The sequence below is a fragment of the Chrysemys picta genome, chromosome 2, assembly GCF_011386835.1.
Source record: "Chrysemys picta bellii isolate R12L10 chromosome 2, ASM1138683v2, whole genome shotgun sequence".
In the NCBI taxonomy this organism is placed as follows: domain Eukaryota; kingdom Metazoa; phylum Chordata; order Testudines; family Emydidae; genus Chrysemys; species Chrysemys picta.
The window spans coordinates 189,802,457-189,827,739 of record NC_088792.1 but is presented as its reverse complement, the minus strand read 5'-3'; the positions used below and the strand labels follow the sequence as shown (position 1 = coordinate 189,827,739).

Below are 25,283 nucleotides of genomic sequence, written 5' to 3'. Positions count from 1 at the left end.
TTAATTTGTCGGATCCAGTTTCTTAGTTAAAATGTTTATTTGCTTTGAAGTGAACAGATGTGTGTACTCCTAGTCACTGCTTATGGGGAAAAATGAAAACTTAATCAGTTACATTTCTCATTTCCGAAGTTTTGGTCAGAGTCTCTGAGGCTTTCCCTGCCTCAGCTTCCAGAGAGCTTAAGTTATGATTTCGGAACTCAGATTCTTTAGCTTCTTATCTGGGAGTGATTCATCTTGCATCTACATCCCTGGGATTATCATGGAAAAGGGCACAGCAGAAGGATGCAGTTCTATTTATGGAAGGTGTACCACACTAACAATGTACTAATGACTAAATGGAGCATTCACTGAAGGAACAGTGATGCACCAACATGCAGGAGGAAGTGGATTCTCTGAGGCTTACTGATGTGAAAGTTACTAGTGACCCCCCCTTAACAGAGCAGCCTTTATGTCAACCAGGGCCATTAGGGGGAAGCAAACACTTCAAGTACACAGTAGCCTGAACTTTTCAACTGTCTTCCCTTCAAGGCCTTACGGTAGTTGGAGCTGGTCCCAAGCCGGTTTTCACTGACCAGATAGCAAAAGCACGGGTCTGACAACCACCAATCAAGTGTTAACACTGCAAGGACCTTTGTCTGAATGTGTATAAAGGATCTGTAAAATATGTGTAAGACAGAGTTTTTGTACTAAGGTGCAAAGCTCTCCTTTCTTCTGCAGAATAAAGCAACTCTTCCTTATCCCTGTCTGGCTGTTATTGGCTCTCAGCTAGGTGGACCCGATATTTCGGTAACAGTTTCTGGCGACTCCGCCGGGACTATCCTAGCTCGGACATTGGACTCCAGACGGCTGCGGCGAATTGGGAACGGCGCCAACGGGGTGTTTCGCCCCTTTTCTCTGCTTCACCGCAGCCCCTGGGGTTCGTGCTCCGATAAGGTGAGTCCTAATAGGATAAGGAGACGCTATCTGGTTCTGGTCTGGTTAACCGGTTAATGAATTTCTGTCTTATACATTTGGGCGTTAGGTGTGTGGACGGAACTGAGCCTCTCATTCGTAATTCCTCAGAGTGGAAGCCATCGTGTGCGATGAAGCTCTGAGGTCGAATTGGGATCCTTCTGTCCCGTCCCCTGTAGCGGTCAGTATTAGTAGAAATTCCTGTAATAGGATCCTATTAGGCCATAATTCCCTCTGTTCTCTGTGTAATTCTCTGTTAGAGTGTCAGCAGGCAGATGGGTGGGTCTCTGGTAATTAGGCCATAATTCCCTCTGTTCTCTGTGTAATTCTCTGTTAGAGTGTCAGCAGGCAGATGGGTGGGTCTCTGGTAAAACCCTCTGAGGATAGCCCTTTAGATTATATGTTAAGTAAATGGTCTTTACCCGGTGTTTAAAAAGAAATAGTTACACCTTGTGTAGAAATTGATGTGGCTAGTGTTGTGGAAATTGAATTGTGGAGAACATGTGCAGTATATATTGTAGTAGAGGTATAAGAAATGCAAACCTACCAATATAGGTTGTGTTGTCTTGTTCAGATCACTGTAAAGAAGTAAAAGGCAATCAAAAGTCCGGGAAAGTTAATTGTGTCCCTTTTTAAGTAAGAATCTTTAAGCCGTGGATAGCTTTGGATCTGGAAGCAAGCCAGAAAGCATCTGTATTAATGCAATTTTCTAACTAATAAGGTAGTAGCCACTGAAACCTGGGCTGCATATGAAACAAATACAAGGAAATATGTGGTAATTCCTCTGTTTTGCCTAAAATCAACAAGAGTATGTGTAATAAAGTAAATATTTTATGTAATGACTGACTGCCCAGAAGGGGTAGACCTCGGTTCTTTTGTCTTTCAGATCATCAGAGAAAACGGATGCCAGCTGAACAGCATTCAATGTACCATGCATTTACTGGTACAATAGGAATTATTTTTGTGTTCTTTGTCCTGTCTTGTGGTGTTTGTCTTGTGGCCAAAATTGTTGGATTTAATATTTTCATAGGACAGTCTAGCTCAAATTTAAATAGAAGGGTTAAATCAAAAAGCAGATACTTGTTTTATTCAACTTGGAATACAAAGTGTTTGGATAAATCAGGAAAATGTGATATACTAAAGTCTGATATATTTGCTTAAGTAAGAAAAAGAAACTTCATTGGCCAGATTTTTTAATTGAAAAATTGTTGTTAAAATTTGCATACCGACAGTCTTTGGAAGCAGGGACATGGAAGGTTAACCCACTCCCCATATTGCCCATGGGATCCTTCTGGCTACTTCAGATTTCTAGCCAGAGGGCTGGGGAGGGAGGAAAGCTATTGGACACCTGAGGTTGTACCGAGTGGACTCCTCAAAGGTGGGTGTGCTTGTCCTGGTTTGTTGCTCCAAAGCTCTGTAATAAAGTTATTTTACTGGAAGGGTGTACATGGCATACATTGAGTAATAAGACTAATGTACTGTATAATGGCAATTGTGTATGTGTTCATTTTTGGGAGAAGGTGTATGAGTGAAGAGTGGAAGTTTCCTTTGTAGGTTAAAAGAAGCCAAGAAGGGAAGCAGGAAAAAGAACAGAACGAGTTAACTGAAAAAAAAAATAGCCAGCAAGCTCAGTCCAAAGATAAGATGCTGGCCCATCCAAGGACACTGCCCACAGCTAAGACTTGGCTGATAGCCAAGAAAAGGGGGGGCTGAATGTGCCCGAGCAACTATGAGATCTGCAAAACACTGCCAGGCATTAATGAAATGTGTTAGGTTTCTTTTCTCACAGATAAAAGAAGTGCTACCCAAAGACCCTAGCAGCCCTGCCATTCATTGAAACAAGGAGACTGAGTCTACGTAAAGTCCATCAACGAAAGACTGCTTTGGCTCCCCACTGGAAAGGCCCTTTCCAAGTGCTGTTAACCACCAACACCGCTGTGAAGTGCCAAGGACTACCTGCCTGGACCCATGCTTCTCACTGTAAAAAGACCCCTCCACCTCGGGAGGACTCTTCGACTGATAAGCCTATTTCTCCTTCTAGCTCTGCTGTGCCTTCTGGACAGCAGGAAAAAAGACAAGGTGAAGTGCTAGTAACCTCTCCCTTGTCCACTGACAGACCTACTGTGCCTCTGGATTTTTCTAGAAGAAGCAAAACCATTACAGGGTGATGTGCTAGTAACCTCTCCCCTGTATGATGCTAAACCACACTGTTTCAGGAAAAGAGAAGAAGGAACACTTGCTTCATTGGAACCACCAAAGTCCAGGGATTCCTGACTACAAGAGACATTAAGAACTGACCCTGGTGAAGAAACAAAGAATTATACACTGGCAGGAAGAAACTTGTGGGACCCATGCTTGGGAATGTGGTATAGTACTACACCAAAAAGAAATGTATTAGGATATCAATGAACTGTGATTAACACTACACTAGGGACTGTTAAATTTTCATTACCCTTATTCAGTTTCCAGATCACCACTACATACCCAAATTGCTCACAGGGGGCTGCCATTAGATTAGCACAACAGAGGGTTTGGGTTATTTCCTTTAGAAAGAAAAGTGACTTGACCGGATCCCTATGGGATGGGGCCAAAAGTGCAGCAGCAGTTTGGAATATTTTTAAGAACCAAGAACATGATGAGAAATTGGGGCACAGCTAACCCAGGTACAGGCTGGAATTGGTGAGTTACATGTTATCTCCGCCCTTAGTTCTATGACCCAGAAGTTGCTGACAGAGATGGTATTGAATATCACTGAGGCTGGGAAGGCATTGCAGTGGGATCTAGCATGTTCAGAAATTCAGGATTTCCTGAATGACCAGCTAATGGCCATTCGGAATGATCTAGAGCATCAGGCTTGGCCCACTGCCCTTACAGACACATCAGGAGTACCATCTGATCTGTGGCCATGGAGACATACTTGGAGACTTTCTGGGTGGAAGTGCAGACATTCTCAGTGCTCCTTCCAAGCATATGGACCGGTTGGAGGGGGGGTGTGGGCTCCCACATACCGAATCCTGCCGGGTCCATGGGGAGGATGCATGTGGGATTGGGTAATTCACCAAGATATCTGGGAAATTAGACCTCCTGGTATGCCCAATCGATTTTTAGTCAGTGCTCCTGGGATTACATCTGACATTTGGATGGGGTTAGGGAGTAAATGGACATTTTGGTCATTAGAACCCCCACAGCTTCAGTGTATCCGTAAACTGAAGCCAGGAGAAGTTGTTACTCTTCATGACTACGTTTGCTGGGAGGGTAGGGGACAAGGAACTCCCCTGACAGGACACTTATTTTTTCAAGCTAATGATAGCTGTGTGTATGTTAATGACACCATATCGCAAGACATATATTTTAATCTCACTACCACTGCAGGCAACCATATCATTTACTGGCCTGCAGATAGAGTTTTTCAAGTAGCCCTTAAGTTCCAGATACCCTTTAATTGGACTAGTTTAGTATCTGATAGATTTCAGAATTTGTTTTCACTGTTACCAGAGATTCAGAAAATCTCTGAAGTACAAGGGCAAATTCACATGCTTCAAAATATATATCAAGTTGAAAAGTATGCCTTTCACACTGCTTATAGAGTAGCTATCTTATGTACTAAGTATGATGTATTGTGCTTTATGACTAAGGCTGTACAACAAGCCCATTACAGTATTGCTATGGGAATGTTATTGCTTGTATTGTTATTAGTTAGCTTAGGATTATGTTATTGTTGTAAAAGTCGTAATATTAGTAATACCTTTCATGTCCATGCTCATCATGCATTGTCATTACATCCAATCAAAACCCTTTAGGTTGAAGCATCTGAAGTAAAATCTGAATTCCAAGACTTAATGCAAATAGAGATTTGAAAATGTTTGTTGTACTAGTATACAAAAAGGGGGGGTTGTGGAAGCAGAGAAAGAACTGACAGGAAGGGGATGCAATGCATGACAGTTCGTTAGCAAGAGTTAGGCTAACTGTAACCCTAATAACGCGAGATTTGTAGAAGCGAGGAATGTGTGAGGCGAGTGGGAAAGAACTGTGTGAGAAGTTGTTGTGACCTTGTGTAGATAATATGGAATGTAGACTAAGAGTCTACATTAGTGAGCAAAACAAGATATCAGAATGACCTATGTATAAACAGAATGCTGCTGTTGTTTTCCATGCTGTATCTCTTGATCACACCTTTAGTTTTGAGGACCTCCTTCCAGACCTTGGGTCATGGTTTACGGGGCTCTTTCAAACAATTGTTAAATGGATTCTTTTCTTTCTATGTGTTATTTGGACAATGATACAATGTGCCAAATGCCTGTGTAATGCTATGATCAAAAGCTCTGCTGTCCATAAGAAAACCCAGTATCTGTCCCTCCAGCTTGATCGCAAATTGCGTAACGGGCCTGACAATTTTTGAATTTGTCAGGCCCGAAGGGGGGACTGTGAAAGTTACTAGTGACCCCCCCTTAACAGAGCAGCCTTTATGTCAACCAGGGCCATTAGGGGGAAGCAAACACTTCAAGTACACAGTAGCCTGAACTTTTCAACTGTCTTCCCTTCAAGGCCTTACGGTAGTTGGAGCTGGTCCCAAGCCGGTTTTCACTGACCAGATAGCAAAAGCACGGGTCTGACAACCACCAATCAAGTGTTAACACTGCAAGGACCTTTGTCTGAATGTGTATAAAGGATCTGTAAAATATGTGTAAGACAGAGTTTTTGTACTAAGGTGCAAAGCTCTCCTTTCTTCTGCAGAATAAAGCAACTCTTCCTTATCCCTGTCTGGCTGTTATTGGCTCTCAGCTAGGTGGACCCGATATTTCGGTAACACTGACAATGCCAAGCTAACTAAAACTTTTTAAAGGGAAACTTGCACACTTACTGCTAATAGCTGTAGGACTAAATGGCATTTCCAGTCTTCAGTTCCTAGCAGTCAAAAATCATTGTGTCAATCTACTTAACTCGCTCTGTGGATGAGGGGAAAGCAGTGGATGTGTTATTCCTTGACTTTAGCAAAGCTTTTGATATGGTCTCCCACAGTATTCTTGCCGCCAAGTTAAAGAAGTATGGGCTGGATGAATGGACTGTAAGGTGGATAGAAAGCTGGCTAGATCGTCGGGCTCAACGGGTAGTGATCAATGGCTCCATGTCTAGTTGGCAGCCGGTTTCAAGCGGAGTGCCCCAAGGGTCGTTCCTGGGACTGGTTTTGTTTAATATCTTTATTAATGATCTGGAGGATGGTGTGGACTGCATTCTCAGCAAGTTTGCAGATGACACTAAACTAGGAGGCATGGTAGATACACTAGAGGGTAGGGATCGGATACAGAGGGACCTAGACAAATTAGAGGATTGGGCCAAAAGCATCCTGATGAGGTTCAACAAGGACAAGTGCAGAGTCCTGCACTTAGGACGGAAGAATCCCATGCACTGTTACAGACTAGGGACTGAATGGCTAGGTAGCAGTTCTGCAGAAAAGGACCTAGGGGTCACAGTGGACGAGAAGCTGGATATGAGTCAACAGTGTGCTCTTGTTGCCAAGAAGGCTAATGGCATTTTGGGCTGTATAAGTAGGGTCATTGCCAGCAGATCGAGGAACGTGATCGTTCCCCTTTATTCGACATTGGTGAGGCCTCATCTGGAATACTGTGTCCAGTTTTGGGCCCCACACTACAAGAAGGATGTGGAAAAATTGGAAAGAGTCCAGCGGAGGGCAACAAAAATGATTAGGGGTCTGGAGCACATGACTTATGAGGAGAGGCTGAGGGAACTGGGATTATTTATTCTCCAGAAGAGAAGAATGAGGGGGGATTTGATATCAGCCTTCAACTACCTGAAGGGGGGTTCCAAAGAGGATGGAGCTCGGCTGTTCTCAGTGGTGGCAGATGACAGAACAAGGAGCAATGGTCTCAAGTTGCAGTGGGGGAGGTCCAGGTTGGATATTAGGAAACATTATTTCACTAGGAGGGTGGTGAAGCACTGGAATGTGTTACCTAGGGAGGTGGTGGAGTCTCCTTCCTTGGAGATTTTTAAGGCCCGGCTTGACAAAGCCCTGGCTGGGATGATTTAGTTGGGAATTGGTCCTGCTTTGAGCAGGGGGTTGGACTAGATGACCTCTTGAGGTCCCTTCCAACCCTGATATCCTATGATTCTATGATTCTACTTCAAATCAAGTAGAGACTGTGGCTAAGAGCAAGGTCTTATCTTCTCAAGTCTTGCTGAAGATTGCTTATTCCTACATAATCGTCATATGGGGAGGGATTAAAGAACACCAGGCAAAACCTCAGATGCAGTTGTTTGGGTTTCTTTCCTATATCACACAACAGAGCAGAAGACAAAAGACTTGTGTCCCTTCATCATATTGCTCATTTTATTTTTTGGATTTCTACACTCTTCTGTGACTGCTTTCTCCCTTTGTGCCACAGGATTGCTTGGTATAGTCTTTTCCTCTTATATGAATTGCCAGGGGTTGCCTGGATCTCTCAGGAGCTTGCTGTTATACAATATGCATTGTTCACATCCAATAAGTGCCCTTGAACTTTGCCATTCATTCCCAGAATGTTCAGGATTTTTCCTGTCACTTATTCTATTTATTACATAAAGGTGATCCACTTCTAGTCAAGATTAAGAAACCCCAGTTATTTCAATGTTCAGAGATGCAGAGAGGAAGGATTCCCACAGAAAAAAAAACCCACTTGCTCTGTTGTGAAGCTGCATATCTAAACCACAGCTGGTCTGGCAATTATGCTGTAAGCTCTGACCAGCCTGTAAGTGGGCATGGTGCCATTCAAACAGTTGGTTAAAATTGTAGGCAGTCAATAATCTGGCTCAAATGTGTTTCTTGAGGGCAACAGTCCCAGCAAAGACCATTCCTATTCGTCTGAACTCAATCTGTGTACACACACGCTGGGTTACCATTAAAAATGGTGCCTGAAGTGACCATTTATTTACTTTTATAAGAGGGGGAGGGTGATGCAGAGTGAAGAGAAAAGGGAATTGCTACGAAGATCCTATCTGCACAGGAGTTTCACACTTTGGTCTCATGCTCCCAGTGCAAGACAAGGCAGAACTCTTGCTTTGAGGAAGTGATGGAGGAGGTACAAGACTCCCTCTGGTGGTTAGTCATCCCCAACCAAAATGCAACTACTTTAAGATTCTTTCCAGGCAATTACCTCTTGACTATAGTCAGGCAAGGAACACCCTTCAGGACCCACAACATGTTTTTTGTCTGCTGCCTATCTTGCTCTGCTTTACTTGATTTTAATTTGTTTATTCTCTCCCCTCCCCGCAACATTCTAGCCAGACAAATAAAATTTAGCACTATATGTCACACATCAAGACCCATTAGTAAAGCATATCTTCCTCTGAAACATCTGGTACTAGCTGCTGCTGGTAATAGCATACTCGACTAGGGGTACCATTGATCTGCCTTGGTCTGACAATTTCTGTGTTGCTAAAAATGTAGTTAAAAATTATCTATTAAAAAAACCCTTGAGATGAATTATTTGAAGATTCAAAACATTGTTGTGTAATCACATTTGTATCTGTGAATGTAGTTTCTACTTTGTTACTAGGAATGTACAAAATTGCGTTTTATTCTCACTTTTAATTACCTGCTTTGTTTTTAATTGTGCTCATCCTAGACTCATGCATATGGAAACTTTTTTCTGTGGTGTCTGTTAGAACTTTTTCAAGTGAAAGTCTGCTGGTAGTGGAGAGAAACAGAAAAAGGCCCTTCCATCTCTCCTCTGCAAAACTTCAGAAACTCCATTTGAACAGGCATGCTTTCCCACATATCATGTATACTTCTGCAGTCCCAACTTGCCTCCTGTGAGGTGTCTGAAGTCAAAGAACAGGACCTGACAGTGGTGGGAAGAACTCATGGAACATGTCAGTAGGTATTGTATGTTCCTTTCTTATGTTAACTTAAAAGTGCAGTGTACATTACTGCTATTCAAGACCACAGTCATTACCTTTCTGTGGCTTTTACTTACCTCAGGTGGGATTTGTGTGTAGCTAGCAGGTAGAAAGCCAATATCAGCAGGTAAAAAAAGCATGCTGCCAGTTCTACAGCAGGGAATACTAGGCTAGAATGAAGATGGGCACCTCAGTGGGGAAATTGCTTAACATGTCCTAATATCCCTGGCATCTGTGAATTCGGAAGTTTCAGGTTCCTGCCTTAACTTCAACCCCGTCAGCCCAGTGTCAGGGGAGGAGCCTGCCCAGGCACTTAGAAAATGCAGGGGTCCAGATTACTGGAGCAAGACCACCCAACTGTGCCATTGTACATGGGAAGGGGAGGATATATGCTGTAGGGAAGATGCTCGATGTTTTCCCCTGCTTAGTGCTGCCAATATACAACAGCTCTGACTAGTAATGCCTCTTCTGTTCTAGCCCTGGACCCCCCTGAATGAAGACTAACAGCTGTGCTCAAGTGTGTGGTCCTGTGGTAAATTGCATCTATACCAAATAGAAATCAGACTGGAATCGCGAAACTCAAATCATCTAAGAATGAAATGGTATTAAAACTCCAGATTAGAAAAACTATTGCATGAACTATTAACCAGCATAATTTCTATCATACTTCTTTTTTTTTTCTTGAGAGGGAGAGTTTACTTACCAGCCTGGTTATTCCAGGTTCTCACAGCTCTAATATGTTTATGAATCCTATTTAGTACTTGGTCTGGGTAACACAACTTTCTTTAATTTTCAAGCCTTTTATGGCTATTTGTCTAAATCAAAATACTATTCAAATCAAGAAGAATGTTGCTGTCAAGAAGGTGATTTCAAACAAAACTTTTCAAATAAATAACTTTTTTGAGTTAGATATTTGAAATCATTTTGGGCAGCCTTATGTGAAGATTTTAGTCAGAGAAAACACTAAGAAGAGGAGGTTGCCGATGAGGACATATTTACATGCTAGTGAGCTGCTGATAGCTAACTCACTTGTCCAATGGGTTTTTCTGAACTTTATCATATACAAGTTAACACTCAGTTCAGGGCTTTACCCACCAGATGTGCCTATCTGAAGTACAGGGACTTTCTAGTAAATGATTCCGTTCAATCTGATGCTTTTCTTCAGTATTTTAAAAGAAACCTCACACAAGAGCTGTTTGTAATATTTGAGCCTACTTGTGTGTTGTTTTTACTTTTACAGCATTTACTGTATGTGAATGCTCTATTACTCTTTCTATATGAACAGTTTCTCTATTTAATTAAATTAGGCCCAATGAGACAGTGCATAGTCCTGTGATAAGCTCATTCATCTTTATTTGATTCTTTGTTGACACCTGAGTTGCCCTATGACATAGGTTAAGTCATTGAGTAGCCATTACCTCCTCATTTTCCCTCTCATGTTGCTCCTAACCACCTTCTTGAAGTCAAATCCACATGATTTGTGCCAATTTCATGGGGGCACAAACTGGAACATCCGATAACTTTCTACATGGCTGATTTTACACAATCTTGCTTGCACATCTCAAGCTGCTATGTCTGTCAAAACACAATTTTTCCCCTCCTCCTTATGGGCTTTGATAGAGCTATGAGTACTAGAGGTCTCAATTATAAAATGTCATGACACTGCCGCACAATTTTTTACAGTAATTTCACAGTGTCGATTTGTGATTATTTCGGGATAGCTTTGAACCATGACTGAAATGAATTGTGGACCTTAGTGTATTGGGGGTACAAATTGTGAGCTAGTGTGACAGAGAGGCAGACGTTGTTAGGAATAAACTCTGTTTGGGGAGAGGGAAGCATGTATTTTTCAGAAAGTCAGATTATGGAAAGAAAGAAAAAAAAGTGGGGGAAGGGGAAAGGAAACAGAAGAGGAGAGAGATATTTTCCCATAAAACAAACATTGGATTGTGCAGCTTTAATTCAAATCAACTGTTAGCTCTAGACAGGGTTTTTCAAATTCCTGAGAGCCCAATGTCTGAAAGCCAGAATTCTACCAGAAGAGTGTGTGTGTTCTCCAAAGAGTTAGTCATTTGAGAATAGAATGATTTTGAAATATATAATCAGGAGTTGGATTCATGCGCTATAAAAACAGTTGCTGGCTCTGGCAGATAGCTACATCATTTTATACTACAGCTCTGAGTAGTTAGTAGGGGGCCCTTCATTTAGATCTCTTTACAAACACTGCTACCATCTTTCAGAGAGGGTGGGGGGCCAGCCTCTCAAACTACTATTTACCCTGCCCCAGGCCTTGCCAAGAACTGGGAAAGGGTAATCACACATCACCTCCACTTCCTAAAGCATGGTGGGAAAGCCCTGCATAAGGGTCCAATTCAAGATAGCATTCTTATTCAGATAGGGCATGTTATCGTTTTCCTAACAATAATAGATTGAAGCATGTGCTTAAATGCTCTTCTGAATCCGGACATACGACATTTAACTTTGGTGCAAGCTTCCCCACCACCAGAATCAGAGAGAACCCTTTTTTTTTAAAAAAAGGGTGTTTGTGGCATGGCTCCAATGGAATCAAGCTGTGGGGGTGGGGGCTCAAAGAAGAGCTAAGGAAAGCTGGTGTGGAAACACAGTACTCCTGCACAGATGATCCTAAGTTCCTACAGATATCTCAAGATCAGTGGGGCTGGATTGATTAACTTCCATGAGGTTTTGCAGGGGAACTGCCCTGAAGCAGCTCTTAATTCAGCCTATGAGTCAGAAAAAAACTTTTAAAAGGAAATTCTTAAAGGAAAACTTTCCCTCCCAAATTTCTTCCCGCAGGCTTTTGTTGAAGGGGAGGAAAATCAGGCACATGGTGAACTTTATTATTAGGATTTTAATATATTTAGTGCTATAAGTGTTCATGGCACTTAAAAGACAAACAAAAATGACATGTACCCACCCAAAGGAATTTACAGTCTAAATTAGACATAATGCATCAGGGGATGACAAGTAAACAAAAGGGGGAGAGGGAAGGAGGGAAAGCAGAACAGACATATGAAGGAAATTATTAACTCACAACCTGGGGAAATTTCTGTTACATTTTGCTTTCAGTGTAGGAGTTGATTCTGCAAGGATGTATAATAGTAACAAAAGCTAGAAGTCTGCTTTGTTTAAAACAGTATTTATCCTATGATTATTAGCACATTCCTTGTATTAATCTTCCCTTGTTTTATTCTATGGATGTATTGGTGTCTTCGCACTAAAACTTTTTCTACTTGGCACAAGACACATTGGACTGGGACTGCTGCCAGGCTTTTTAAAGCCAATCTTCTATATGCTCTGAGCTGGGTTTTGAAACACTTGTGCCCCTCTACGTCACCAGTCCCTCCGAACTCCATGCAGGCTTGTATTTTAGTATCTATATTACAAGGCCCAGAACTGGAAGTAGCCGTGTGCTCTAGCTTAGGGCCTGATCCTGCCAGATACTGAATTCTCTTTAGGTGTGTCTACACTGTAGCTGTGAGCATGCTTCCCAGCATGGGTAGACATACATGTGCTTATTCTGCTTGAGATAACATACTAGGAATACAGCACCTTATGTTAGCTGACCAAATACAAACCCGCCTGACCCCTGGGGTACATATTCAGATGGCTAGCTGTCAGGGTTCCTTCCCCGCTCTGAACTCTGGAGTGGAGTTTTGAACTTTGCCCTGCAGGCTCAGCAAATTTCTATTGTATCTGCTCTAAAACTACCAGGCAGTTGTAAATAAAAGTGACACATGAAAGACCCCCTAAGCTTATTTTTACCAGCTTAGGTTAAAACTTCCCCAAGGCACAAATTCCTTCCTTGCCTTGGTATCGCTGCCACCACCAAGTGATTTAACCAAACATTCAGGGAGGGCCACTTGGAGCCCTACCTCCCCCAAAATATCCCCCCCCCCAAGTCCCTACACCCCCTTTCCTGGGGAGGCTTGAGAATAATATCCTCACCAATTGGTACAGGTGAACACAGACCCAAACCCTTGGATCTTAGGAACAATGAAAAATCAATCAGGTTCTTAAAAGCAGAATTTTAATTAAAGAAAAGGTAAAAGAATCACCTCTGTAAAATCAGGATGGTAAGTACTTTGCAGAATACAAAAGACTCAAAAACACAGAAGATTTCTCCTCTAGGCAAAACCTTAAAGTTACAAAAACAGGGATAAACCTCCCTCTTAGCACAGGGAAATTCACAAGCTAAAACAAAAGATAATCTAACGGGTTTCTTTTCTGCTATGACTTACTATTTCTGCAAGACTAGATGCTTAGTTCAAATTTAGCTAGGGAGATGTATTTTCCCCTGCCCTGTTTCCTGGCTGGCTCCAAGAGACACAGACAAAAGCCTTCCCCCCACAGATTTGAAAGTATTTTCTCCCCTTATTGGTCCTTTTGGTCAGGTCCCCCCAGGTTATCTAAGCTTCTTAACCCTTTACAGGTAAAAGAGGAATTAACCCTTTACAGGGTAAAGAGGGATTTTATGCTACCCTTAACTGTATGTTTATGACACTAGCCGCAAGCAGACTGTATACTTGCTCTAGGCAGTGTGCGCCAAGCTGCTGAGTAGCCATACCCTTTGAGAGATATTTAGCAACTTTCAGCTCTCATTGAAGTCAGTGGGACTTGCTGGAGTTCAGCACTTAGAGCAGTGTTTGACAATCTTCTTTTACATTTTCATGTTATAATGAGAATTATTCCACTGAGGTTATTGGGTCTATTCATGTGCTGAAAGTTAGATATATTCTTAGCACCTTGCTGACTTGGGGACACAGTGCTTATATAACATGCTGGCAGCTGTTCTGTTGACTTCAATGAGCTTTTAATCAGGCCCAAAACATGCTATTCTCTTCTCATATGATTAGCATAGAGCCTACCACTGCAATCCATTAATGGGGTTACTCTATTGAGTTCAAGTGTTAGAGACCCTTGGTTTTTGTGGCAAAGATCCCTTCGGATGCCCATGAATTATACGCACTATTGTGAAGTTAATGAGCCTACTCACAGTAGGAAGTACTGTACTGGTAGCAAATGTCTGTATGATCAAGCTCTTATTGCTTAACAAGAGCAGTAAGTTCCAACTGAAATCCAGGTGAGAACTGAGTTTGTTGTATTTATTTAATGGCCTTTAACTTTGAAGGGTCTATACGAGGCTCTAAGCATTTTTACACAAAATGTATAAAATTAACAATACGATCTACCCAGTACAGAATGAATGATAGGCTGCCTTGAAATAAAATGTATCTGACATATACCCCACATAATCACCTTGTGGCTCTCACACCATTCTTCTCTCCTAAAGGCAAGAGAAAAAAGATAAGCATTGCAACATGCCATGAAGGTTAAATAATTCAAGCCCTGGTGCACCAAGGCAGGCAATGAGTTTAGGAGTTCAACACCCTTAAAAAAAAAAAAATCCTGCCCTCTAATCCCTCCCTTTTAAAAGCAGGAAACTATGAGCTTGAGCACCCCTTCTCACAGGTAGCCTAGATCCAAATTATTTAGAAATGTAGAGATCAAGACCAATACACCTGATGCTTCTTCTTCCCTGATAACTACCCTTTCCACTTTTTGCTTTAATTTGTTAACTTCACTGCTATTGTATTAATGTTGTTAATTTTAAAAAAGCCTTAATTAAGTTTCTGGCTGGCAGGTGTTCGCTACCTTTTCAGTGTTTACCTAATATTGGTCAATTATCTTCACTTTTTCTAGGGCAAGATTCTCAAGTTTTATGATTATTGAAGTATTAAATCAATAATAATAAAAGATTGTATGTATGGCAGGTAAAGGAAGGAACCAGATGGAGAGCAAATGCTAAGTGGGGAAAAAAAATTGCTTTTTAACTCCCTTCACACACACACCCCACTTCCCCCGGCCCCACCATTAATGCTTGTTTGATGTAAATTACAAGCCACTTGTTGCCAGCAAAACCGGCTATTTCATTTAGTCCGTAAAGCTATGTACTTTCACCCAGCACTGATAACATTACTTTATATTGAAGGTTCTAGCATTTTTATTGTTACATAGAACAAGGATAACCTTCTTAAATCTAAAACTCCTGCACAATCTTACAAGAAAACTCAATTAATCAATTAGAATACTGTACTCAAATTACAATGGAATTATGTGCCTCTGTTGCTGAGAACCATTGGAACTTGTGGTGCATTACATCAATTAAGAATACTTAATTTCTAAGTGGCACAAATGAACAAAGTATGAGTCATAGTGAACATTTACTCCTTAAAAGCCATCAGTGCTAATGGTTTTGTAACCTTTGTAAATTTAATATGGGCTTCATTGATATAGCAAACTAAACCAATGTCAGGATGGTGTAATATTACTGCTCATCTACACAGAGCTTTATGCAGACACACACTTAATTGCATAAATAATAAGATACGTTTTGAAGTAGGCATCTACTTACACTACTTTTTGTGAGCAGATATGATCATACTATGCTATCACACTCCAAGAAGTGCACTTAAGCCGATCAATAAGTAATGATTCATAACATCTTATTTCAGAGTGAAGTTATGATAAGCAAAGATTAGCCTGAGAAAGCAGCAAATTTCAGTGTCCAGTAGAAGGATGTGTCCAAATATTATACCTGCCTTTTTAGAACTTTGTGCCGCACTGTATTTAAAGCTTTTAGTGAAACCTTTTCATTATTCATAAACGCAGCCAGCAATATTTTGTGTGTAGATTGGAGATTGCTTTTTAGTCTTAGATGGCAACTAAAACACATAATTTTACAAACTTATAGCCCAATCTTGCAGACTCTTTCTACAGGTCACAGAGCTTGCTACCATGATAAGAATGATCTTGTTCACAGTAGTAAGCACTATAGCAAGGATTATCTGCCTTCCACCCTCACCACCACAATATACATGTACAGAGGGGACTCTCCTCACACAATCATTCCCCTCTGCTGAACCATTTTCTCCCTTTTCTTGACCCAGTGGAGGAAAGGTGGAGACTGAGTGGCTGTGGGAAGAGTGTGTGTGTATATCTTTTTTCCCTGAAACAATCAGGGAGACCCAGCAGAAGACATGATCAGGGTAATCCAAGATAAGGGAACTTCAATGGAGCCATTACAAGCAACATGAGGGTGGATGGGTTGATTCGGGGGGGGGGGGGAGGAGGGTGTTTTCCTCTGGCTAATCTGCTAAAGTGAATATTATTTGAGAATAGACTCCGCACTGTTTTTCCACAGGGGGGCAATCCCTGCCCTCAAACTCTTAGCAGGATTATATTTGAGGGGGATCATTACAAAGGGATTCTTTTGGAAATTGGCTCTCCCACATCCTGAGTTCATCCAGGTTATACCACCGGAGGAGATAATTTGGCCCCATGCTTGGTAGTGTTTGCACAGTCAGGTCCTTAATATATCGAAAGGCCTAAACAAAATATTATTGCATGGTGTCATTTGCAATATCCATACCTCCAATTTTTCTGCTTAAGTCTTGGCAAAAAAAGAAATTGGACATGGATATATGCAGTACTTGCAGATGCTTATTATTAGCCCTTGAAAACCATCTCTAACACTATAGTTTTCCAAACAAGCAGGGGGAAATCATGTGTTTCATTAATAAATACACCTTCTTTTAATTGAATCTTAGAAAATCCCAAATGTTCAGATTGTTATTGTGTATGTTGTATGCATCTGTTTGATCTTGTAAGTACTTGATCTAAAGTATTTGATCTCATATGTAATCGGCATGAACATTGTTTTTTGAGGAATTATGCAATGGCCCTCACAGTCCCTGCACGAGTCCATTCTTTGTGCTTTCTATTTTGAAACAAAATAAAGTTAGATGAATTGAAAGTATGGATGGCCACTGAAATTTGAAACACCGTATCGATTAGACTTGCTCTGAGCAGAGTTCCATGACTGTTAAAACACACTATAGTTGTTTACACCAGGCCAATGTTGTTAATATCACGGGAGTTGAAATTTAGCAACCATGGGAAAGATTTTTGGAAAATGTTCCTAGCGTAGACAGGGCTGACTGTATGTGAGTGAGATGCAGCACAAGGACATCGTAGCTTCCTGCAAACTTTTCTTTTGTTCTTATTTAGTTCTTTTCTCAACAATCTATTAGGGAAGGGAAACTTTTAAAGGGTCAGCTTTTTCTCTGTGCTAGGCCAATATAACTATTATAAATTCTATACATTTAGAATAACTCCACTGACTTTGCCAGAGTTATTTGAGATTTACAACCATGTAACTGAGATCAGAATCTGGCAAAGTTCATGTCCAGTTACAAATTTCCTGAGAGCAGCCCTATATTGTAGAATTTTGGGGATGTTGGGGATGGGGGAAAGATGGAGGGAATATCACCCAAGGGTATTTCTTTCAGTTTGTTTTTTATTTCTGTGGACTGGGGGTGACAATTTTCTTTATTTTATATACAGCTCTACCCCAATATAACGTGACCTGATATAACAAGAATTCGGATATAACGCGATAAAGCAGTGCTCTGGGGAGGCGGGGCTGCGCGCTCCGGCGGATCAAAGCAAGTTCACTATAACACAGTTTTACCTATAATGCAGTAAGTTTTTTTGGCTCCTGATGACAACGTTATATTGGGGTAGAGGTGTATATATATAAAATAATGAAAATTGTCACCCCAGTCCAAAGAAAATTAGAATATTTAAAAGCTTATACTTTTTTAAAATAAACAGCCAGTTGTGATTAGATTCCTTGGTATTCCATAGAATTAAATGAATCTTAATCTATTTCATTCAATATTGATGTGGAATTCAAATTCAATTCCAGGGAAATTGTAAACTAGCAATTAATTAACATATTAAAGTTGAGAAGCATTACTTTTCGTCTTGAAGACAAAACCCTGCTTTCTCACGTGGAAAGAATGAGGGTTATTTTCTGAGTGAAATGAGATTTTTTGAGGGGGCGGGGCAGAGGGGAGAAGGACTTTCTGAACTCGAGGCCAGGAGTTAATTCCTTGTATGTTTTAAAGCCTTTGAAAAGACACCTCTTTGTGTATCACTGTCCAAGCCATATGTGTGTATTTAGTAGAGTTTTGGCATTTTTTTATTTAAACATTTTTAAAATGAAAAATGGCTTTTAGACCAAATTTTCAGTTTAGTCAAAAATTTCTATGTCAAACTATAAACAGAAAAACATTTTGTATCAATGTTTGGCTTTTAAATCTGACTTGTTTTATTGAAAACGATTTGGTTTCAGCTTTTGTTAAAAAAAGTAGTAGTTAGGAAGAGCAATTTTTAAAAAAAATGCAAATAATAATTGACCTTTTTCAATCACCTCTAGCATTTTAAATAACCAAAGATAATATTTAACTGATATTTAATGGAGCTGTATCATCATACCTTTTGTATATATCCCATTTTGTCTTAAAGTTTGATAATAATGGTCTTTCTATAGCTTCTTGGAGTGTAAAATCTAATGCCTTTATACCCTAATGCACTGATATTTAGAATGTATGAATGCACCGAGCATATGAATATAAAATAATACTATAAAGTAATCTAGCTGTAAAGCATTGGCTATAAATTCCCACTACAGCTTCTCTGTGATGGCAAACACAGTAACAGGATGACCAACTCTTTGCACATCTAGGAGGAAAACACCTGCGTGGTCATGAGGTATTTCAGTTTGAGTGACATATGCTGAAGGTCTCATTCTGCCATTAGTAAAACATCCTTGGGATTTCTAAATATTATAGTTGATAGTTTCCTAAATCAAAAAGTGCTGCATCCATTGGGGAATTCTATATTAGACTCCCTCTTGACAGACAGAGGAACTGACCACAGAACTAAAAGTTAATGGAAACTTATGTATCAGTGATCATGGCTTGAACACATATACAATGTGCAAACAGAATAAAGTCCAGACCAGTGACGTGTGTGTATTTATACTTGGTACTTTAAAAGGGCCAATTTCACAGACCTGAAAACAATTATGAGCTAAATCAGTTTGGAGGAATAATTTAATCAGAAAAAATGTGAATGATCATTGGGAATTGTTTAAGAACAACTCACAAGATGCCCAAAGAGTGACAATTGTCACTATTGATTAAAAAATCAACATGGTTAAGAGGGGAAGTGAAGGCAGCTATACAAATGAATAGAAGAAAGAGGAAGTTGATAGTAATGAATATAAATTAGAAGCTAGGAATTGTAGAAAACTGATAAGGGAAGCACAGGGACACAAGAAAAAATCTATGGTCACAGAATTAATCATAGAAATGTAGGGCTGAAAGGGACCTTGAGAAGTCAGGTCCAGCCCTCTACACTGAGGAAGGAGCAAGTAAACCTTGATCATACCTGAGAGGTGTTTGTCCAACTTGTTCTTTAAAATCTCCAGTGATGAGGATTCCACAACCTCACTTGGAAGCCTGCCTATTCAAGAGCTTAGTTACCTTTATAGGTAGAAAGCTTTCCCTAATATCTAGCCTAAATCTCCCTCACTTCAAATTAAGCCCATTACTACTTGTTCTTCATTCAGTGGCCACACAGAACAATTGATCACAGTCCTCTTTATAACAGCCCTTAACATATTTGAAGACTGTTCATAGAATCATAGAATATCAGCGTTGGAAGGGCCCTGAGGAGGTCATCTAGTCCAACCCCCTGCTCAAAGCAGGACCAATTCCCAACTAAATCATCCCAGCCAGGGCTTTGTCAAGCCTGACCTTAAAAACCTCTAAGGAAGGAGATTCCACCACCTTCCTAGGTAACCCATTCCAGTGCTTCACCACCGTCCTAGTGAAAAAGATTTTCCTAATATCCAACCTAAACCTCCTCCACTGCAACTTGAGCCCATTACTCCTTGTTCTATCATCTGGTACCACTGAGAACAGTCTAGCTCCATAAATCCCCCCTCGTTCTTATCTTCTGCAGACTAAACAATCCCAGTTCCCTCAGCCTCTCCTCATAAGTCATGTGCTCCAGCCCCCTAATAATTTTTGTGCCCTCCACTGGACTCTTTCCAATTTTTCCACATCCTTCTTGTAGTGTAGGGCCCAAAACTGGACTCCAGTACTCTTGATGAGGCCTCACCAATGTCGAATAGAGGGGAATGATCATGTCCCTCGATCTGCTGGCAGTGCCCCTGCTTATACAGCCCAAAATGCCGTTAGCCTTCTTGGCAACAAGGGCACACTGTTGACTCATATCCAGTTTCTCATCCACTATAACCCCTAGGTCCTTTTCTGCGGAACTGCTTCCTAGCCATTCGGTCCCTAGTCTGGAGTCTTCCGTCCTAAGTGCAGGACTCTGCACTTGTCCTTGTTGAACCTCATCAGGTTGCTTTTGGCCCAATCCTCTAATTTGTCTAGTTCCCTCTATATCCTATCCCTACCTTCCAGCATATCTACCACTCCTCCCAGTTTAATGTCATCTGCAAACTTGCTGAGAGTGTAGTCCACGCCATCCTCCAGATCATTAATGAAGATATTGAACAAAACCGGCCCCAGGACCGACCCTTGGGGTGCTCCGCTTGGAACTGGCTGCTAACTAGACATGGAGCCGTTGATCACTACCCGTTGAGCCCGACGATCTAGCCAGCTTTCTATCCACCATAGTCCATTCATCCAGCCCATACTTCTTTAACTTGGCGGCAAGAATACTGTGGGAGACCGTATCAAAAGCTTTGCTAAAGTCAAGGAATAACACATCCACTGCTTTCCCTTCATCCACAGACCCAGTTATCTCCTCATAGAAGGCAATTAGGTTAGTTAGGCATGACTTGCCCTTGGTGAATCCATGCTGACTGTTCCTGATCACTTTCCTCTCCTCTAAGTGCTTCAGAATTGATTCTTTGGGGACCTGCTCCATGATTTTTCCAGGGACTGAGGTGAGGCTGACTGGCCTGTAGTTCCCCGGATCCTCCTCCTTCTCTTTTTTAAAGATGGGCACTACATTAGCCTTTTTCCAGGCATCCGGGACCTCCCCCGATCGCCATGACTTTTCAAAGATAATGTTCTCAGGTACCCCCTCAGTCTTCTTTTCTCAAGACGAAACATGCCTAGTTTTTTAACCTGTCCTCTTAGGTTGTTTGTTTGTAAAACTTTTATCATTTTTGTTGCTCTCCTCTGGACATTTCCCTAGTTTGCTTATGAGCATATCATGTGGGACAGTGAAGCCCTACTAAAATCAAGATATATATCATCTTCTGCTTCTCCCTATCCACTAACCAGTATTCCTGTCAAAGAAGGAAATTAGGTTTCTTGGGCATGATTTCTTCCTGACAAATCCATACTGATTATTCCTTATAATTTTATTAAGGGCCTTAAGGATTTTTTAAAAGTATATTAGGAACAAAACTAATCTTTATTGGCCATACTGGGCATTGGTCATTACCAGATGGAAATGGTAACATTGTCACTATAGTACAGAAAAGGCAATAAATATAATAAATCAATAAATATTTCTGTTCTGTATCTGGGGGGAAAACAGATGATGTAGTCATATCATATGATTACACTTTTCCATTTCACCAATATCTCAGAAGGATGTTAAACAGTGGCTACTAAACTTAGACATTTTAAAATTAGCTGATCCAGATAACTTTAAACCAAGAGTTTTAAAAGAGCTGCTGATGAGTTCACTAGACCATTAAGGTTAACTTTCAATAGGTCTTGGATCACCAGGGAAGTTCCAGAAAACTTGGGGGGGAAAAGCTAATGTCCTGCCAATATATAAAAAGGGTCAATGGGATGATCAAAGTAATTATAGGGCTGTTGGTCTTGCATTGATCTCAGGCAAGATAATAGAGCTCCTTATATGGGGACCAAGTAATAAAGAATTAAAGGAGGGTAATATAATTAATGCCAATCTATTTATGGAAAATAGACCCTGTCAAATGAACGTACTACCTTTTTTTGATATATTTGGTTGATAAACGTAGTAGTGCTGACGTAATACTCTTCTGTAAGGTGTTTTACTTGGTACTGTATGACACTTCAGTTTAAAAACTAGAAAGATATAAAATTAACATGGTACACATTAAACAGATTAAAAGCTGGTTAACTGATAAGTCTCTAAATGTAATTGTAAATGGGGAAATCATCATCAAACATGTGTTTTTAGTGGGGACCCACAGAGGGATCAGTTCTTGGCCATATGCTATGTAACATTTTTGTTAATGACCTGGAAGAAAACATAAAAACCTCACTGATAAAGTTTGCAGATGACCTAAAAGTTGGGAGAATGATAGATGATGAAGAGGACAGGTCACTGATACAGAGTGATCTGGATCACTTGGTAAGCTGTGAGCTAGCAAACAATATTCAGTTTAATACAGCTAAATGTAAATGTATACACTTAGGAACAGAGGATGTAGGCCATGCTAACATGATGGTGGACTTTGTCCTGGGAAGTGGTGAAAAAGATTTGAGGGTCATGGTGGATAATCAGCTGAACATGAGCTCCCGGTGTGACAGTGGCCAAAAGGGCTAATTCAAACCTTGGATGTAGAAATAGGGGAATCTTGAGTAGGAGTAGAGAAGTTATTTTACATCTGCATTTGGGACTGGTGTGACTGCTGCCAGAATACTGTGTCCAGTTCTAGTGTCCACAATTCAAGAAGGTTGTTGATAAATTGGAGAAGATTCAGAAAACAGACATGGGAATGATTAAATGATTTGAAAACATGCCCTTATAGTGATAGACTCAAGGAGCTCAATCTTTACAGCTTTACAAAGAGTAGGTTAAAGGGTGACTTGATTACAGTCTAACTACCTACATGAGGAACAAATACTTAATAATGGGCTCCTTAGTCTATCAGAGAAGATATATAACTCAGTCCAATGGCGGGAAGATGACTGACAATAGGACATACATTTTTAACAGAGTAATTAAGCATCAGAACAACTTAGCATAGGTTGTGGTGGATTCTCCATCCCTGGCAATTTTAAAATCAAAATTGGATATTTTTCTAAAATATATGTTCTAGGAATTACTTTGGGGAAGTTCTATGGCCCATGTTATACAGGAGGTCAGACTAGATGATCACAATGGTCCCTTCTGGCCTAAGTATCTATTAAACATGCTATTGCAGTCTATTGGAATGTCAGCATGTCAAAGATGATGTAAAATAGTTGATACTATGAGCCTCACTGGAGCTGCATTTTGCCCTGTGTACCAGCTGTGCTGTTACAAGCAGTTTTGTAATAGGTCTAAATTATTTATAGAGGCAGTGGGTCAAATTCTTTGGTTGTGTAAATTGCCACAGCTAAATGGACTTCAGTGGAGTTGTGTTAGTTTACACCAGCAGAAAATCTGGCCCAGCTTGTTTCAGTAGCTGAACCTGGGATGGGGATTTAGCAACTCCTGAGTTCCAAAACTGGCTTTGACAATGACTTCAGCTGGGTCCTGGCAAAGCAATAGGCCAAACTCTTCAAAAGCAGCCATGAATCCTGCTTGCCTCAATAGAGCTGGATGAAATTTTTCAGACAAATAGTTTATTTGCCAAAAAACACAGTTTCAGCAGGGCCGCCTGGGGTGGGGGAGGAGTGGGGCAATTTGTCCCGGGCCCCTGTGGGGCCCCCACGAGAGTTTTTCAGGGCCCCTGGAGCGGGGTCCTTCACTCGCTCCAGGGGCCCTGGAAAACTCTCGCAGGATCCGGGCCCCCAGAGCGTCTTCCGCTCCGGGTCTTCGGCGGCAATTCGGCGGCGGGGGGTCCTTCCGCTCCAGGACCCGCCGCCGAAGTGCCCTGAAGACCCGCAGTGGGGTGTCCTTCCGCACCGGGACCCGCTGCCGAAGTTCCGGGTCTTCATCGGTAATTCGGTGGCGGGGACCCCGGCACCGAAGGCCCCAGACCCCCTGAATCCTCTGGGCAGCCCTGAGTTTCAGTTTACCTGAAATTACTTGAGAACTTGATGCAAAGTCACCAAATAGTTTTGGCTAGGCTATGGGCTAGATTAAAAAACAGAGAGGGAATCCCCTCCTTTATACCCAATAGCAAGGGCACTCCCCTGAGATGTGTTGGAGACTGGTTCAAATCTCTGCTCTGGGGTAAGGGATTTAAACCCACAATTTCCCCCATCTCTAGTTCCGTAACCACTGTCGTATAGGCTATTTTCTGTTGTGGGGCTCTCTCAATCTCTCTTATTGAAACTCTTCCATTTTGTATAAAGGATTATTCATTGGAGAAGGGACTGGAATCGAATCTGCCCCCTCCCAGGCGACCGCTCTAGTGACCACCACCTATGGCCATTTTATTCCCAGAAACAAAATATTACTGGTCAAACAACACTTTTTGTTCAGTCTGAAATGGACTTCTTCCATGTCTTTCAGCATTTTGGCAATTCAGTTCGGCTCAAACTGATTTTACCTCATCCCCTTCACTGCCAGTTCTATGACCCAACTTTTGAGGGACCTGGGAGTCATCTTCAGAAATGTTCAGTATCCAAAACTCCCACTGACTTCAGCTGTAAATGTGGGATCTCGGCTATTCTGAAAACTTGTCAGATTGAGGCATACAAAACTCACTGACCATTTCTGAATATTTTTGCCACGTGTTGGATTTTTTAAAGTGCAAGTGCTGTACGCTCTCCAATCCTCAGTGAAATCAGTCGGCCCTGTGGGTCTCAGCCTTGTGAAAATAAGGCTGCTGACTTCTTCTTCTTCTTTTTTTTTTTTAACCTGCAAAACTGGGATATTAAAAGTTACCTTGCTGGAAACTGGGGAGGATTAATGGGTGTTTGAAGGTACACTTTACAGCTTCAAAGTGTATGTAAATGCTAGTCATTAGCAAATAATGGTGAATAAAATGGGTTTGCTAGCTGGTTAATTGCCAGTTTTCTGTCTGTGGAATCCACCCTTTCATTTTGTGAAAATTAGAGTAAAAATTGACAATATTTTGCTTTGTTTCCTCCAGCCCATAGAAACATTATTTTTCCCTGCAGTTTCCCTATCAGTAAGAATATTTTCATACATGTGGCATCTGAAAAGTAGTAATAAGTCTATTCTGTCAGTTCCAGTTCGATGCTCCACATTTTTCTTTTGTGTTCATCTCCAAAACTTTGCTGCAGTTTGAATGCCCAGTTAGATGGATGGCATTCATTGAATGATGGTCATACTATCTAGTAAGTGCTTGATTACCCATTGGACATCAATATTTTTCCTGCAAAGATATTGACATGTCATTAATTGTGATTGTAATTCTTGTGTCATGCCCTTAGAAGTAATATATTTGAATTCCAGGTGCCAAACAACTTAAATTGTTTGCGAAGAAGGTATTGAGCACTTCGGCAAAAATTCTGAACTAAGTTATCCTGATGTAAATTCAGAGTAACACCACAGCATGCAATGACATTATTCCTCATTTAAACCAGTGTAACCGGGAAAAGAATCTGACTTGTACTCTTATGGCCTTAAAAGGCAAGTGAGAAAATGTAACTGTATCCACATTTGAATTTTGTGGTTTGTACTCAGACCTGACT

General features: G+C 41.0%; 1 protein-coding gene and 1 long non-coding RNA gene across 6 annotated transcripts in view; both read left to right on the top strand.

Annotated features, from left to right (window-relative positions):
- The window catches only part of LOC135981662 (uncharacterized), a 222,574-nt gene extending 212,652 nt beyond the window's left edge, over positions 1–9,922 (top strand). For 4 of the 5 annotated variants that reach the window (XR_010598801.1, XR_010598798.1, XR_010598797.1 and 1 more), the window contains 2 exons: positions 8,571–8,825; positions 9,322–9,922. This is a non-coding gene — a long non-coding RNA (uncharacterized LOC135981662). The remainder of the gene's footprint in view (positions 1–8,570; positions 8,826–9,321) is intronic. The other variant, XR_010598800.1, reaches the window with a different exon arrangement.
- On the top strand, positions 413–5,705 carry LOC135981661 (uncharacterized). Its single transcript, XM_065585126.1, has 2 exons — positions 413–933; positions 2,741–5,705. Exon 2 carries the CDS (start codon positions 3,663–3,665, stop codon positions 4,749–4,751), a length of 1,089 nt encoding a protein of 362 aa, XP_065441198.1. The 5' UTR covers positions 413–933; positions 2,741–3,662; the 3' UTR covers positions 4,752–5,705.
- Positions 9,923–25,283: the final 15,361 nt, after the last annotated feature.

Coding starts and splice junctions, on each gene's coding strand:
- LOC135981661 (XM_065585126.1), top strand. CDS start 3,663: ATGACCCAGAAGTTGCTGACAGAGATGGTATTGAATATCACTGAGGCT.